We start from the raw sequence: 18903 nt of genomic DNA, 5'->3' as shown, positions 1-18903 counted from the left end.
TTTTGCTTTTTTGAGCTTTTTTCAGAGGATATGAATGATAACACCAAAATTTTTTCTCCACTCATGGTTATTGATTGGGTGAAGCCATTTATTGTCAAACTACTGTGTTTTCTGTTTTTAAATCATAATGACAACCCAAAACATTAAAATGACCATGATCGGAAGTTCACATACCGTGGGGATTTTGGCCTGATATGCACAGAAGTTGACACAAATGTGTTTGAATGGCTACTAAAGGTAACATCCTCACCTGTGCCCTGTTTGCTTGTAATCAGTGTGTGTGCATAAAAGCTGAGTGAGTTTCTGGGATCCAGACAGACTCTTACATCTTTCATCCAGCCACTGACGTTTCTGGATTGTGAGTCCAGGACGAAGCATTTCATTGCGAAACGCGCGTCGGGTGTGGTGGACGCCTGGTTATCCTTCATCTGAACCGGTAATGAATAATTTAATAACTCTCTCTCACATGCTAGCTTTAGTTATCTAACTAAATTTATAGGACCTCTGTCGGCTTTTATTTATATATTTATTTGTGAGTCACGGGGAAAGCAAAAGAATTGCCAACGGATCTACGGGAAAAGGTAGCTGAACTGTATAAAGGGATACAAAAACACATCCAAGGAATTGATAATGCCAGTCAGCAGCGTTCAATCTGTGATTAACAAATGGAAAATCAGGGGCTCTGTAAAAACAAAACCAAGGTCAGATAGTCCAACAAAAATGTCATCCACATCTGCCAGGAACATTGTTCAGGATGCAAAGAAAAACCCACAAATATCGTTAGCTGAAATACAGGACTCTCTGAAAACTAGCAGTCTGGCTGTTACAAGATGCACAATAAGGAGGCACTTGATGAAAAATGGGCTGCATGGTCAAGTCACCAGAAGAAAGCCATTACTGCACAAATGCCACAAAGTATCTCGCCTACAATACGCAAAACAGCACAGACACAAGCCTCAAAACTTCTGGAACAAGGTAATTTGAAGTGATGAGACCAAAAATGAACTATTTGGTCACAACCATAAATGTTACATTTGGAGAGAGGTGAACAAAGCCTATAATGAAAGGAACACCATTCCTACTGTAAAGCACCGAGGTGGATCGCTGAAGTTTTGGGGATGTATGAGCTACAAAGGCACAGGAAACTTGGTCAAAGTTGAAGGAAAGATGAATGCAGCACATTATCAGCAAATACTGGGGGCAAATTTGCAATCATCAGCCCGAAAGACGTACTTAGATCCAATATGACAATGATCCAAAACACAAGGTCAAGTCGACCTGTCATTGGCTATAGAAGAACAAAGTGAAGGTTCTGGAGTGGCAATCTCAGTCTCCTGACCTCAATATCATTTCGCCACTCTGGGGAGATCTCAATCGCACAGTTCATGCTAGACAGTCCAGGAATTTACAAGAACTGGAAGCTTTTTGCCAAGAAGAGTGGTCAGCTTTACCATCTGAGAAAATAAAGAACCTCATCCACAACTACCACAAAAGACTTCAAGCTCTCATTAATGTTAGAGGGGGCAATACACGGTATTAAGAAATGGGGTATGTAAACTTTTGATCAGGGTCATTTGGATGTTTTGGGTTGTCATTATGATTTAAAAAGAGAAAACACAGTAGTTTGACAATAAATAGCCTCACCCAACCACTAACCATGAGTGGAGAAAAAGTTTTGGTGCTATCATTCTATAAGCACAACTGTATATATATATATATATATATATATATATATATATATATATATATATATATATATATATATATATATACATATATATATATATATATATAATGTATACATAGAATATATAGATATATAGATGTCAGTGACACACACAAATACATAAGTACATATATTACATAGATAGATAGAAGAAAAGCCGACAATTCATGTGCATCGTACAGTAAAATCACAGAGTGACAGGTTAGAATAGAATAGATATATACACATAGAATACATAGATATATAGATGTCAGTGACACACACACACACATATATATGTATATATTACATAGAAAGAAGAAAAGCCGGCAATTCAGCAGCCGTGTAGTGCAAAATCGCAGCAGGAGCTGACAGGATAGAAGAGATGGATTACATATAGTAAATACATATAGAATAGGCAGATATACAGATGTCAGTGACAAATACAATTAGTACAGTACGTGTAGCTTACTGTACATGTATTTAGTTAAAATATTTTTCTGAAAACAATTGTTTTATACTGTACATTTTAAAAATAAAACAGTCATCATAACCTGGTTTACAAGGACAGAGATAAGTAGAGAAAATATACAACAAGCAGAGAACAATACAGCACATGTAGTGCAGACTGAGCAGTATGGTATACTGTATATAGCACAGATAGAGAGCTGTACAATTCAAGTATAAGAGGTAAACAGCAATACCGTACCCATAGTAAAGGTAGAGAGCAGTATGGTATACAGTCTAGTTACAGAGTAACATGGCACATGTAGTACAGGTAGAGAGCAATACAGTGTTTGTAGTACAGGTAGAGAGCAGTACAGTACCTGAAGTACAGGTAGAGAGCAGTATAGTATTTGTAGTAAGGATAGACAGCAGTGTGGTACACATATCACAGGTGGAGAGATCTGCAGAGAACAGCTATCACCATGCTCTGGATTTTAGTACTTTAGCACTTACTACTTGTGTCTACTTGTCTCCAATTTAATAAGCTCACGTGTTTCACTAGTGAAATGCACAGTCAATTTCACTCATGTAAATCAACTCCTCCTACGTCACTGTTGAATGTGGCTTTAAGCTATAATAGGCCAGGACTTGGGGATGGACCATTGTAATAATAATAAATAATAATAATTTCCACTAAATTAAGCACTAGGTATTACTGAAGTGCAATGTCACAAAATGTAATTGCTAACAGCAACAAAATTACTATACTTTTATTCTTTTATATATTGTCTCATTTAATTGAATGAACTAAATCAACCTATAAAGAATATTGAAAGGACATACAGCTGATAAACACAACTATCACCTAAGTTCTTAAGATAGTTGATAAAAATCACAGCACTCTATGTAGTCACAATTAAGTAAGTACACCAGCCTTCACAAGCCGAGGTGGAGGCTGGTGTACTTACCATTACTACCATGATAGGTGGTTAGAATTAGTTCATTAAAGGGAACCTGTCAGCAGGATTGTGCTCAGCAACCTACAGACAGTGTCAGGTCGGCGCCGTTATACTGATTACAATGATACCTGGGTGATGAAATCCATCTCGTGGTTGTGTTTTAATCTGTATTTTCAGTTTTCGGTTAATGATATCCTGTCGGGGGTCTTCATGTGGTGCTCTGCTTAGGTATTCATCTGTATGTCTTCTGACAGGTCACTGATCCCTCACTGACCTGCTCCCTATTTTACATAATGAATATTATATATGTTGGGGCAAAAAAACACCTTCAGCAGGGAGGTGACAGCGCCTGGGTTGCAGCATGATCGCATCTATAATGTTCATTAAATTCAATAAAACCAACAGATGCTACTGCGCATGCGCTGCCGGCGCCAATTTGATAGAGAAAAAAACATTGTCTCCATCAAGATGGCGCCTGCACCGTAGCATCTTTTGGATCTAAGGCTAGGTTCACATTGCGTTTGAGCAATCCGTTAAGCGCATAGCGCTAACGCAATGTTTATTTTGGGTCTGCGTTCGCCGTCCCCGCTAGCGCAGATCCCTGAGGTCTGTCACAAAAGAACGGCACATCACTAGCGTGTGCCGAAAATGGCATACGCTAGCGATGCGCTACAGGCACAAATCACATTGCTGTCAATGAGTGCGCTAACGGACCCGTTGCACAGCGTTAATTGCGACATTTTCGCCGTGCAACGCAGTCCGTTAGCGTTAACCCCTTTTCCGCAATGTGAACCTAGCCTAATGAACATTACACATGTGATTATGCTGTTCAGTATGTAAACTAGTGACCTGTGAGAAGCCATACAGATGAATACCTAAGCAGAGAACCACATGAAGGCCCCCTACACATGCCGCCCCGGGGCAAGAGCATATCATTAACTGAAAACTGAAAACACAGATTAAACAACACCCACAAGACAGATGTCATCACCCAGGTATCATTGTAATTAGTATAACGGCGCCGACCTGACACTGTCTGTAGGTTACTGAGCACAATCCTGCTGACAGGTTCCTTTTAAATAGTTTTGTATGCCTATTTATTCCATCTTCACTGCTTGTCACTATCACTGCATTTTGGCCATTTCTTTCTATATCACATTTTATCTTCCTGTGCCACCTAGTGGTTTTATTTAATATTTACCTTCTATATTATCTATGATCATGGCTTTGCTTTATATCTGCCTTTTTCCTCGGATTTTAATTGATTTTATTGTTGTTTTATGTCCTTTCCCCAGTAAATGATATTTAGGACTTACATCAATGTGTTACATTGCATATTTAGCATATTAGTAATACCGAGGGATTTTTTGAATTATTGCATTTATATTAAGCTTGATTCCCTTATTCTAATTTGGGACTCATCTGGTTTATAGATGTACCTACTAATAAGGTAGTCTATTATATCTTCTTTTCTATATCTCATGGACTTCGGATAGACAGACAGATGTGCATGGTTCCCAATCCAAAATTGTCAGTCATAATGTGCATTACCAGAATTATTCCTCCTCTTACCCGATCTTAGATGTTTGATTCTTCCACTACTAGCTACTGGATCTACTGGGAGAAAGTCTTTGAACCAGGTTATCTCAGGATCTGGGTTTCCACTGGCTGCACACAACATGGTAGCTGTTCTTGTACGTTCTACAACCTTGAGTTGTGGACCCATGTCAATGTTTGGAAAGCCAGGGGGCAGCTGGTCCTCTGTGTAAAAAGAGAATTCAACACTGATAAAAGCAGTCGATATTAGATTACGAGCACAAAGATGACATTTATACAAAACCCGTGGAATAGTGTAGCATGACACCAGCGGTGACATCATCACGGCCGGCCTGAACTGAGGTGACCTCGAGACCGTGGGAAAAAGCCGATGATGATGTCACTGCTGGTGAATGATTCACCAGTGGTTTTCAGCCAGGATGGTCGCATATTGGCACCGTCCTGGTTGAAAACTATTTAGCCCCCAGACTTGGATTACAGCGTAGGACAGAACGACGGACAGGTATGGTATATTGTTGGTTTATTATTTTATTTTTATTACAGGATATTGAGGCCATCGCATGGATAAGGAGAAATAATAAAGTGGTCAAACTGTGTGGTGTTTTATTTCACTAAAAGACTTTATTCTGGCTGTGCCTTTATTTACAACTATAGGATTAGTAATGGATAGGTGTCTTACAGACGCTTCACCATTACTAAGCCATGGGCTTGATGTCACCTGAAAGGTGACTTCAACCCCACAAATATTACCCCACTTGGCACCACTACAGGGCAAGTGGGAAGAGCCGGGCAAAGCGCTAGAATTGGCGCAACTAATAGATACGCCTTTTCTGGGCAGCTGCGGGCTGCTGTTTTTAGGCTGGGGGGCCTATATAAATGGCCCCTTACCAGTCTGAGAATAGCAGCCCCCAGCTGTGAGCTTTAGGAAGGCTGGTTGTCAAAAATGGGGGGATCCCATGCCGTTTTTTTAACTACTTCACGCCACAGCCCTTTTTTGTTTTTGCATTTTCATTTTTCGCTCCCTTCCTTCCCAGAGCCATAACTTTTTTTATTTTTCCATCAATATGGCCATGTGAGGGCTTATTTTTTGCAGGACAAGTTCTACTTTTGAACAACATCATTGGTTTTACCATGTCTTTTTGCAGATATGTTCTTTTGATCGCCCATTATTGCATTTTTAATGCAATGTCGCAGCTACGCCGTTTAGCGATCAGGTTAATCCTTTTTTTTTTTACTGATAGATCGTCCGATTCCAAACACGGCGATACCAAATATGTGTATGATTTTTTTTTTTATTTTGAGTGGGGTAATAGGAGAGTGATTTAAACATTTTTTTATTTTTTTCATATTTTTTAAAACATTTTTTTTTTACTTTTGCCATGCTCCAATAGCCTCCATGGGAGGCTAGAAGCTGGCATAGCCTAATTGGCTCTGCTACATAGAAGCGATGCTCAGATCACTCTTATGTAGCTGAATTACTGCATTTCTATGAGCGCCGACCACAGGGTGGCGCTCACAGCAATCTGGCATCAACAACCATAGAGGTCTTCAAGAGGCTTCTGGTTGTCATACCGACGCATCGCTGACCCCCGATCACGGCCGGAAGCGCCGGTTAAATGCCGCTCTCAGAGTTTGACAGCAGCATTAACAAGCTAATAGCGGCGGGTGGATCGTGATTCCACCTGCCGCTATTGCGGGCACATGTCAGCTGTATAAAACAGCTGACATGTCCCGGCTTTGACAGCATGCAGCCTTGCGAGGTGTGATGTTTAAGGTGCACATTGTCTCCCTACAGATGCAATCACAGGGTGACTATAGGTTACCATAAGGCTATGTACACACATTGCGGATTAGCCTTAGGAATTTTTGGTGCGGATTCTGCCTCTCCTGGCAGAAAACGCACCTGCGGATTTGTCGTGTTTTTTGTGCGGTTCCGCAGCGTTTTTTGTGTTTTTGCTGCGGTTTTCTTGCGGATTTGCTGCGTTTTTTACCCCTGCGGTTTTCTATAATGGAATGGGTACAAAAACGCTGCAGATTCACAAAAAAGAAGTGACATGCTACTTCTTTTAAACCGCAGCGTTTCCACAGCGGATTTTCCACAAAGTGTGCACAACATTTTTTTTTCTCATTGATTTACATTGTACTGTAAATCAATTGCGGATCTGCAACGTTTCTGCACTGCAAAAAACGCTGCGGATACGCAGATAATCCGCAACGTGTGCACATAGCCTAACAGCCAGGGCATCTGCTGAAGACTCTAGCTTCTGTTCTGATGGTGCTCCTATGAAGACAAGCTGGTGGCTGGCCTCATAGAAGAACATGATTGACACTATATGCTGCAATATATATTATTGCTGTGCATAGTACATGCGATTGGACAATTACTGAATCACTTGTGACCTACAAAACACAGAATTAAATAAAAAAATGCTTTTAAAAATATGAAAACAATTTAAATAATTTAAAATCTTGAATCACCATTTCCCCAATTAAAAACAAAGAAATTAAAGATTACACATATGTGGAATCCATGTTCATACATTTCCAGTCAAAATAGAAAAATGAATTAACCTGATTGGTAAACAATGCAATGGGAAATTATATCCAAAATGCCAGAATTTCGCTTTTCAGTCATTACAACACCACAATTGGATTGAGAGTATAATAAACTATTACAACACCCTGTGTCTTTATTTAATTAAAATACTTTTTTCCTAATGTGTGTGTGCGTTAATAACCATTTCCTACTATTGGATCAATAACGGATAGGCCTCTCCATTATTAACCTGGCTTAATGTCACCTTACAACATGTGACATTAACAGGGTGACATTAACCCTTCATCACCCCATATCCCACCGCTACACAGGAATGGGAAGAGAGTGGCCAAGTGCCAGAATAGGGGCATCTTCCAGATGCCTTTTCTGGGGTGGCTGGGGGCAGATGTTTTTAGTCAGGAAGGGGGGGGGGAAATAACCGTGGACCCTCTCCAGGCTATTAATATCTGCCCTCAGTCACTGGCTTTCCCACTCTGGCGGAGAAAATTGCGCGGGAGCCCACGCCAATTTTTTTCCGGGATTTAAACATTTATTTTGACAGCTAGAGCCACCAAATTTTACACAAAGACACATCTTACATTAGTAGTCAGGAATATGTAATAAAATAACGGATATGAAATGCTTTACTGTATGTAAACCATGTCTCATATCCTGTCGGGTTTGTGAAGGAGATAGCAAAAGCCGGCAATTGAATTACCGGCTTTTCTGCTATCTAGCGCAGCATTAAATATATATACCGTATATATATATACATATATATATATATATATATATATATATATATATATATATATACACACAGTATATATATATACAGTGGGGCAAAAAAGTATTTAGTCAGTCAGCAATAGTGCAAGTTCCACCACTTAAAAAGATGAGAGGCGTCTGTAATTTACATCATAGGTAGACCTCAACTATGGGAGACAAACTGAGAAAAAAAAATCCAGAAAATCACATTGTCTGTTTTTTTAACATTTTATTTGCATATTATGGTGGAAAATAAGTATTTGGTCAGAAACAAAATTTCATCTCAATACTTTGTAATATATCCTTTGTTGGCAATGACAGAGGTCAAACGTTTTCTGTAAGTCTTCACAAGGTTGCCACACACTGTTGTTGGTATGTTGGCCCATTCCTCCATGCAGATCTCCTCTAGAGCAGTGATGTTTTTGGCTTTTCGCTTGGCAACACGGACTTTCAACTCCCTCCAAAGGTTTTCTATAGGGTTGAGATCTGGAGACTGGCTAGGCCACTCCAGGACCTTGAAATGCTTCTTACGAAGCCACTCCTTCGTTGCCCTGGCGGTGTGCTTTGGATCATTGTCATGTTGAAAGACCCAGCCACGTTTCATCTTCAATGCCCTTGCTGATGGAAGGAGGTTTGCACTCAAAATCTCACGGTACATGGCCCCATTCATTCTTTCATGTACCCGGATCAGTCGTTCTGGCCCCTTTGCAGAGAAACAGCCCCAAAGCATGATGTTTCCACCACCATGCTTTACAGTAGGTATGGTGTTTGATGGATGCAACTCAGTATTCTTTTTCCTCCAAACACGACAAGTTGTGTTTCTACCAAACAGTTCCAGTTTGGTTTCATCAGACCATAGGACATTCTCCCAAAACTCCTCTGGATCATCCAAATGCTCTCTAGCAAACTTCAGACGGGCCCGGACATGTACTGGCTTAAGCAGTGGGACACGTCTGGCACTGCAGGATCTGAGTCCATGGTGGCGTAGTGTGTTACTTATGGTAGGCCTTGTTACATTGGTCCCAGCTCTCTGCAGTTCATTCACTAGGTCCCCCCGCGTGGTTCTGGGATTTTTGCTCACCGTTTTTGTGATCATTCTGACCCCACGGGGTGGGATTTTGCGTGGAGCCCCAGATCGAGGGAGATTATCAGTGGTCTTGTATGTCTTCCATTTTCTAATTATTGCTCCCACTGTTGATTTCTTCACTCCAAGCTGGTTGGCTATTGCAGATTCAGTCTTCCCAGCCTGGTGCAGGGCTACAATTTTGTTTCTGGTGTCCTTTGACAGCTCTTTGGTCTTCACCATAGTGGAGTTTGGAGTCAGACTGTTTGAGGGTGTGCACAGGTGTCTTTTTATACTGATAACAAGTTTAAACAGGTGCCATTACTACAGGTAATGAGTGGAGGAAAGAGGAGACTCTTAAAGAAGAAGTTACAGGTCTGTGAGAGCCAGAAATCTTGATTGTTTGTTTCTGACCAAATACTTATTTTCCACCATAATATGCAAAAAAAATGATAAGAAAACAGACAATGTGATTTTCTGGATTTTTTTTTCTCAGTTTGTCTCCCATAGTTGAGGTCTACCTATGATGTAAATTACAGACACCTCTCATCTTTTTAAGTGGTGGAACTTGCACTATTGCTGACTGACTAAATACTTTTTTGCCCCACTGTATATGTCTCAGTGACATACATTATATATATATATATATATGTATATATATATATATATACACACCTATTCTACGTGTATATGTCTATTCTATTGTAACCTGTCAGTGTGATTTTACTGTACACCGCGCTGAATTACTGGCTTTTCAAAGGACACCGATGCATAAAAATCGGACAGCACTCGCATGGTCCAAGTGCTGTGCGATTTTATTCTCGCACCCATTGACTTACATTGGCGAGTCTCGTCTGAGAATCACAGCAATACGCAGCATGCTACGATTTTTTTCTCAGTCTGATTTCGGCTGAGTAAAAAAATCGCAACTGAGATGACACCTATTGAAGAACATTGGTCCGAGTGCAATCCGATCTTTTATCAGATTGCACTCATCCATTTTCCTCGCACGTGGAAATGACCCCTAAGTGTGAACACTTTAGGAATTAGACGGAATTGATAAATATGACTTGTGTTTCTATCCAGATAAAATAAAGGCTCCTTAATGATGACACAGTTGATTGAAAAAATAGCTCTGTATATCAACCATCCATGAAAATGTGTCATTAACCCTACATGACATGGCAATTTTTCTCTTTTTTATTTTTTTGTCCCCTTCTTCCAAGGGCCATAACTTTCTTTTATTTTTCCATCAATGTGGCCGTATGAGGGCTTCTTTTTTTGCGGGACGAGTTGTACTTTTGAATTACACCATTCATACTACCATATATTGTATTGGAAAATGGGAAAAAATCCAATTGCGTTCAAATCGCCCAAAAAAGTGCAATTCCACAATTGTTTTTTTATTTACCATGTTCACTATATACCAAACATGTATAGTGTTCTTATTTTATTTAAGTGGTAAAAAAAGTCTGAACTTTGTAAAAAAAAAAAATTTGCTTTTGTCGACAATTTCAGAGACCCATAATATTTTCAATTTTCAGGATCTGGGGCAATATGAAGGCTTATCTTTTGCGTTGTCAGCTGCCGTTATTACTGATACTGTTTTGGGGTTGTGAGGCAGTGACCTTTGTCACATGCGAGGGTCGCTATGTGTTCCCCCAGGATGGGCACAGAGGTGTATTGATGCAGTGAGAATGCACTGCATTCACAGGCATAGCTGTGATTGCAATGCAAAGTAAAAGTTAGTGTTGGTCTTGGGCAAGCGATTTGATCAAGGCAGATTTAAAGGGATTCTGTCACCTGAATTTGGAGGGAACAATCTTCAGCCATACGGGTGGGGTTTTCGGGTGTTTCACCCTTTCCTTACCCGCTGGCTGCAAGATTGCCTTGTGCAGGCATGGAGGACAGAGAATGAACATCAATCCAATATTGCAGCCAGCATGCAGCCAGCGGGTAAGGAAAGGGTGAATCAAACACCCGAAAACCCCGCCCCTATGGCTGAAGATTGTTCCCTCCAAATTCAGGTGACAGAGTCCCTTTAAGAAAATCTGCTCTGGGCTTTTATTTTGTAAATGAACTACAGGATGGTAGGCAGCTTCCTTCCCGGCCGGGTTATCTATGTGGCCTAATGCCACAGGTTCCTTGTAAAAAACCCTGAAGCAGAGGGTTGGGTGTGTCAGTTTGGTTTTGCAAGAGTACAGAACAGAAGGCTCTGCAGAGCTTCACCTGTGTGAGGCATCACAGGCAAGTGGAGCCAAAAGGTCTGGCACCCACAGCATACACGGCGGTGCAGTCGCCCACGGTAACTGGTCTTGTAGATGGACTGGAATGTTTATCGGCTGCGATCCAGAGGATATGTTTCCCGCTTTCAATCCAGAGGATACCGTATGCTGTGTATTTCTGTACAAAAAATTTACTTCAGCTCCAATTTGTTTTATTTTACCAAGGGTAACAGGAGAAAATGGACCCCAAAAGAAGTTGTACAATTTGTCTTGAGTACCCGATACCCCTTCACATGAATTTTTGGAATGTGGAAAAAATGAACATTTAACTTTTTTTGTCACAAATTTACTTTAGACCAAATTTTTTTTATTTTCACAAGGGAAACAGGGAAAATTGGACCCAAAAATTTGTTGTGCAATTTCTCTGAGCATGCTGATACCCCATAAGTGGGGAAAACAACTGTTTGTGCGCACAGCAGGGTTCAAATTGGAAAGAGCGCCATTTGACTTTATTAATGCAAAATTGGTTGGAACAATTGGCGGACGCCATGCCGTGCTCGGAGAGCCCTTGATGTGACTAAACAGTGAAAATCCCCCACAAGTGACACCATTTTGGAAACTAGACCCCTCAGGCAACTGATCTAGATGTGTGGTGAGCACAATGAACCCTCAGGTGCTTGACAGAAGTTTATGAAGTTGAGCTGTGAAAAAAAAAAAAAAAATCACATTTTCCCCACAAAAATGTTATTTTGTTCCCCAAATGCTGCATTTTAATAAGGGTAACAGGAGAAATTGCACCATACAATTTGTAGTGCGATTTCTCCTGCGTACGCCAATACCCAATATGAGGGCGAAAACTATTGTTTGGGCACACAGCAGGACTCGGAAGGGAAGGCGCGTCATCTGCCTTTCTGAATGTAAAATTTCCTGAACTCATTCGATGACGCTATATCCCGTTTTGAGAGCTCCTGATGTGCCTAAACAATGGAAACAAGTGACCCCATTTCCAAAACTAGACCCCTCAACAGTAGTGCTCTGAGGGGGTCCACCCAGAGCTAAGCTACTGTAACTGAATCGGGGCGCGCAGCACGCCGATACAGTTACATTCTGCTGCCGAGCAGGGAGAATCAATCTCCCTGCTCCTCCGCTATGGGGACCCTAATAAGCAAGGCGGGGGGGGGGGGGCCGTGCAAGCAGTGGGCCCCCCTGCCGTCATCGCAGGGTCAGCTGTATCGGCATCTAGCTGATACAGCTGACCGTGGTGATGAGGGAAGGAGCGCTGCGCTCCTTCTCCTATCATCCCCCACATCATCTGACAGCGGGCGCGATGACGTCACCGCCCGGCACCCGCTGTCAGGAGATGAGCGGGAGCAGGGAGCGCCGCTGAAACAAGGAGGAAGAGAGGTGAGCATTTCTTGTGTTTTTTTTTATGGGGGTGCTGTCTTATGTACTGGATCTGCCTTTTGGGGGGGGTGCTGCCTTATATACAGGATCGGCCTATGGAGGGGTGCTGCCTTATATACAGGATCTGCCTTTGGGGGTGCTGCCTTACATACAGGATCTGCCTATGGGAGGGTGCTGCCTTATATACAGGATCTGCCTATGGGGGGGTGCTGCCTTACATACAGGATCTGTCTATGGGGGGTGATGCCTTACATACAGGATCTGCCTATGGGAGGGTGCTGCCTTATATACAGGATCCGCCTATGGGGGGTGCTGCCTTATATACAGGATCTGCCTATGGGGGGGTGCTGCCTTACATACAGGATCTGTCTATGGGGGGTGATGCCTTATATACAGGATCCGCCTATGGGGGGTGCTTCCTTACATACAGGATCTGCCTATGGGGGGTTCTGCCTTATTCTACAGGATCTGCCTATGGGGGGCTGCCTTATATACAGGATCTGCCTATGGGGGGTGCAGCCTTATACTACAGGATATGCCTATGGGGGTGCTGCCTTATATACAGGATCTGCCTATGGGGGGTGCTGCCTTATATACAGGATCTGCCTATGGGGGTGCTGCCTTATATACAGGATCTGCCTATGGGGGCGTGCTGCCTTATATACAGGATCTGCCTATGGGGGTGCAGGCTTATACTACAGGATATGCCTATGGGAGGGTGCTGCCTTATATACAGGATCTGCCTATGGGGGGTGCTGCCTTACATACAGGATCTGCCTATGGGGGGTGCTGCCTTATATACAGGATCTGCCTATGGGGGGCTGCCTTATATACAGGATCTGCCTATGGGGGGTGCTGCCTTATATATAGGATCTGCCTATGGGGGGTGCAGCCTTATACTACAGGATATGCCTATGGGGGTGCTGCCTTATATACAGGATCTGCCTATGGGGGGTGCTGCCTTATATACAGGATCTGCCTATGGGGGGTGCTGCCTTATATACAGGATCTGCCTATGGGGAGGTGCTGCCTTATATATAGGATCTGCCTTTGGGGGGGGGTGCTGCCTTACATACAGGATCTGCCTATGGGGGGCTGCCTTATATACAGGATCTGTCTATGGGGGGTGCTGCCTTATATACAGGATCTGCCTATGGGGGGTGCTGCCTTACATACAGGATCTGCCTATGGGAGTACTGCCTTATATACACGATTTGCCTATGGGGGGTGCTGCCTTATATACAGGATCTGCCTATGGTGTGGAGTGCTGCCTTCTTCTACAGGATCTGCCTATGGGGGGCTGCCTTAAATACAGGAAATGCCTGTGGGAGGTGCTGCCTTATATATAGGATCTGCCTATGGGGGGTGCAGCCTTATACTACAGGATATGCCTATGGGGGGTGCTGCCTTATATACAGGATCTGCCTATGGGGGGGTGCTGCCTTACATACAGGTTCTGCCTATGGGGGGCTGCCTTATATACAGGATCTGCCTATGGGGGCGTGCTGCCTTATATATAGGATCTGCCTATGGGGGGTGCTGCCTTATATATAGGATCTACCTATGGGGGGTGCAGCCTTATACTACAGGATATGCCTATGGGGGGTGCTGCCTTAAATACAGGATCTGCCTATGGGGGGTGCTGCCTTATATACAGGATCTGCCTATGGGGGTGCTGCCTTATATACAGGATCTGCCTATGGGGGCGTGCTGCCTTATATATAGGATCTGCCTATGGGGGGTGCAGGCTTATACTACAGGATCTGCCTATGGGAGGGTGCTGCCTTATATACAGGATCTGCTTATGGGGGGTGCTGCCTTACATACAGGATCTGCCTATGGGGGGTGCTGCCTTATATACAGGATCTGCCTATGGGGGGCTGCCTTACATACAGGATCTGCCTATGGGGGGGTGCTGCCTTACATACAGGATCTGCCTATGGGGGGTGCTGCCTTATATACAGGATCTGCCTATGGGGGGTGCTGCCTTATATACAGGATCTGCCTATGGGGGTGCTGCCTTACATACAGGATCTGCCTATGGGGGGCTGCCTTATATACAGGATTTGCCTATGGGGGGTGCTGCCTTATATACAGGATCTGCCTGTGGTGTGGGGTGCTGTCTTCTACTACAGGGTCTGCCTATGGGGGTCCAGCCTTGTAATATATTGAGGACTATCTGGCACATTATACTATACTAGATTGTGGCCCGATTCTAACGCATCGGGTATTCTAAAATATGCATGTCCCCGTAGTATATGGACAATGATGATTCCAGAATTCGCGGCAGACTGTGCCTGTCGCTGATTGGTCGAGGCAACCTTTAGGACATCATCGTCGCCATGGCAACCATTATGACATCTACGTCGATACTGTGCCCGTCGCTGAATCAGAAACGTGAGATGTCTACGTCCTTTATGACATCATCGTCGCTGTGCCCGTTGCTGATTGGTCGAGGCCTGGCGGCCTCGACCAATCAGAGACGCGGGATTTCTACGTCGATGCCGTGCCGGTCTCTGATTGGTCGAGGCCTGGCGGCCTCGACCAATCAGAGACGAGGGATTTCCAGGACAGACAGACGGAAAAACCCTTAGACAATTATATATATAGATGGAGGTTATCTATGGGGGCCATCATACAGTGTAGATTACAGTGAAGGGGCCATTATACAGCGTTGGAGCCATCAAACAGTTTGGAGGCTACTAAGGGGTCAGTATACTGTGTGGGTGCATTATACTGTGTATAAGAGAGCATCATACTGTTTATAGAGGAGCTGTACAGGAGGGAGACTCTGGACATTATTAAATGTAAAGTGGGCACTTATTGTATTAGGGGAACTCAGGTTACTGTGACTATCAAAGGGGTACACAGAGCATTATTACTTTCTAGGGGGCAAAATGTGGGCCCTGTTTTCTAGGGCACTTGCACCTGGCATTACTATATTATCGAGGGTTGCTTTAGAATTTAGAGGGCACAGAGAACCACACAGCACATAGGGCAGCAGCGGCTCAGTATTGGGGTATCAGGGGCAGTAATATGGACACATACGGCAGCAGCGGCTCAGTATTGGGGTATCAGGTGCAGTAATAGGGACACATACGGCAGCAGCTCAGTATTTGGGGTATCAGGGGCAGTAATACTGACATACATGGCAGCAGCGGCTCAGTATTGGGGTATCAGGTGTAGTAATAGGGACACATAGGGTAGCAGCGGCTCAGTATTTAGGGTATCAGCAGGATGAGGAGTTTGTGCAGGTTGGGAATAGATAGTGATGGGGCTGGAATGTGAGAAGTGAAACATGTCTTTGTTGTAATCTCTGCAGACGAGTTGTAGCTGGAAGAAGTTGTCATGCCGGTCTGGGCCAGATGGAAAAGACGGGAAAAGTGAATGATTCCATCAGTAAGGACGTTAGCGGTAAGTCATTATCTGTAACTGTGCTGTGATCTCTTATATGTTCTGTAGGACTGGTATCTACCACTGACCATATGGAGGTAATATCCATGTTGGTCGTTGTATAGAGATTATCTTCAGTAACAATGCGGCCATCTGCAGAGGTTCTCCTCCACTATTAGGGTGCGTCACCCAGTTGTTATCAAGGTTACCTGGTTAGGGGCCCACTCAGAAGCTTTGCCTCTCCTGAACCAAAACCCTAGCTACGCCTCTGCCCCTCAACGAATGTATTTAAATGTATAATGAGCACCTTACAGATCCTTCACAAAAGTTTATAACGTTGAGCCGTGAAAATAAAAAATAAATAAATCACATTTTCCCCACAAAATTGTAGGTTAAAATTTTGCATTTTCATAAGGGTAACAGGAGAAATTGCACCACACAATTTGTTGCACAATTTCTCCTGAGTATGCCGATACCCCATATGTGGGAAATACTACTTTTGAGGCACAGTGCAAAGCTCCGAAGGGAAGAAGCGCCATATTGGAGTTCAGATTTTGCTGGAATGGTTTGAGGGTGCCATGTCACATTGGAAGAGCCCCTGAAGTGCCAGAACAGTGATCATACTGACACCAATTGTGCCTCACAGAATTTTATAAAATTGAGCAGTGAAGAAAGAATAAATTACATTTCTTACTATTAAAATGTTGTTTAGCTCCAAGTTTTTCATTTTTCTAAGGGCTAATAGGAAATTTTTTTACAACACAGGTCCATTTTTTCTTGAGTACATGTAAGCGGGAAATATTTTTCAAGCACAGTGCAAAGCTCAGAAGGGAATGCGCACCACACTATAGTGCAGATTTTACTGTTATGGTTTGCAGGTGCCATGACCCACTGGGCAAGCCCCTAGGTTGCCAGATCAGTTGACCCCCCCATAAGTTACCCCATTTTACAAGCTACACCTCTCAACAAATTATTCTAGGGATGCACGGGTGTGTCACAGAATTTTATACCATTGGTCAGTGAAGAGAAAATAACTAAATTTTTATCACCAAAATTTTGTTTTAGCCCCAGATTTTACATTTTCACACAAGAAGGAAGTAAAATGTGCCGCATAATTTGTACCACCATTTCTACTAAACATGGCAATACCCCATATGTGGCTGTACAGTACTACTTAGCCATAAGGAGAGACTCGGGAGGAATGGAGCGCAGATTTTCCTAAAACAGTTTGCAGACTCCATATACAGAGCCCCAATCACTAGAAGAGCAGATTCCCCACACTCAAGTGACCCCATTTTGGAAATTTATACCCCTTTGGGAATTTACCTACAAGTGTATTTCTGATTTTGACTCCATGGGTATTTTCCAGAAACAAGCTGCAATGAATGTTGCCAAGTGAAAATTGCAAACTGCCGTTGTAGTGATCAGTACGCTGTAGTGACCAGTACATTGTAGTGACCAGCAGGGTGCAGTCACCAGTACGTTATGCAAAGTTCATAATCATGGAGACATGCACCCATAAGTTAGGCGGGATCTCATCACTTCAGAAATGCCAAACATGTGGTTTAAGTACACTGTAGGGCTCGGAAGGGAGGGGGCATTTGAATTTGGGAGCGCAGAATTTGCTTAATTTCTTTTGGAGGGCAAGGAGCCATTTTGCTTTTCCAGAGCAAATGTACTACCAGCAACATGGAACCCCCCTATATTTCCATTAAAAGATGACAGACCTGAGTGGGGGCTTGTGGATTGATTTGAAGCTTTTAGTGGGAACATTTAACATAACATTTATCCAGCGCTCTATGCTGAGCACTTACTTTGAGGTTTCCAACTAAATCTCTGAGTGATGTGATTCTGATGAAACCCCTGAAAGATCCATTCACTGTAATGAGGCAGCAGAGTTATTCTGGACTCCGTCTGGCCTCTGTTCAGGGGTGCCCTTTTCAGAAGTGCACAAAACTGTGGCCGACGGCACTTTTATGCAATCCTAAAAAGACGGACAGACAGATCACAGGTCAGACGGCGTCCATCTGCCTCATTATAGAGAATCTTCTGCCAGGGGTTCTGTCTGAATCACGTATTTCAGAGATTTACACGAAAACCCCGATGCAAGCGCACAGCGCAGTATAAATGTGAGCCTTACTGCGATCTTTTTGAAGCAGAATGAAAAAAATCAACAGCGGGTGAAGAATTGGTTTTATTTATTTTTCAGCATTCCTGTGCTATGCAAACTGTTCGATTGCAGCATTTAGGGATTAAAGTGTCGGGAGCGGTGCGGGACCACTCCTGGCACTGAGTGTCGGGTGTCAGCTGTCAGAATCAGCTAACACCCGGTTGGTGATCGCGCGCGAACAGCTCGTGTTGACGCACAATTGCCTGGACATATCCATCTGTCCCAGGTCAATAAGGCACAGGTCACAGGGACGTATGGATACATCGAAGGTGGGAAAGGTGTTAAAAAAAACCTAAGTTTATTTTTTCATATTTTTTAAAACTACTTTTTAGTTTATCTGTTAGTCCCCTTTAGTGACTTGAAACTGTAAACACTGTGAACATTTGAGTCTTTTTATTTTTTACATATTTGTAAAAAAACATTTTTTTTTTTTTTTTTACTTTTTTAGTTCCCTTAGGGGACTTGAAATTGCAATCATCTGATTGCTTGTACTATACAGAGCAGTACATCACAATCTCTTATAAACGCCAGCTACTGGCTGGCTTTCACAGGAGAATCATCATGACAAGCAAGGAGGTCTTCAGCAGACCACCCGGCTGTCTTGGCAACCTATGATTGCACCAATGGGAGTGTGGAATGACGTGCCCCCCTACCGACGCATAGTAAGTGCTGCTGT

At 43.1% G+C, this 18903-nt stretch overlaps 1 protein-coding gene across 7 annotated transcripts in view; it reads right to left on the bottom strand.

Annotated features, from left to right (window-relative positions):
• The window catches only part of PTPRS (protein tyrosine phosphatase receptor type S), a 715207-nt gene that overhangs the window by 392482 nt on the left and 303822 nt on the right, over positions 1–18903 (bottom strand). For all 7 annotated transcript variants that reach the window (XM_069767783.1, XM_069767788.1, XM_069767782.1 and 4 more), the window contains exon 5: positions 4684–4872. In XM_069767783.1, coding sequence (XP_069623884.1) covers positions 4684–4872 — 189 coding nt within the window. The remainder of the gene's footprint in view (positions 1–4683; positions 4873–18903) is intronic.

This window comes from Ranitomeya imitator, chromosome 1, assembly GCF_032444005.1.
Source record: "Ranitomeya imitator isolate aRanImi1 chromosome 1, aRanImi1.pri, whole genome shotgun sequence".
Classification (NCBI taxonomy): Eukaryota; Metazoa; Chordata; class Amphibia; order Anura; family Dendrobatidae; genus Ranitomeya; species Ranitomeya imitator.
This window is presented reverse-complemented; position numbering and strand designations above follow the sequence as displayed.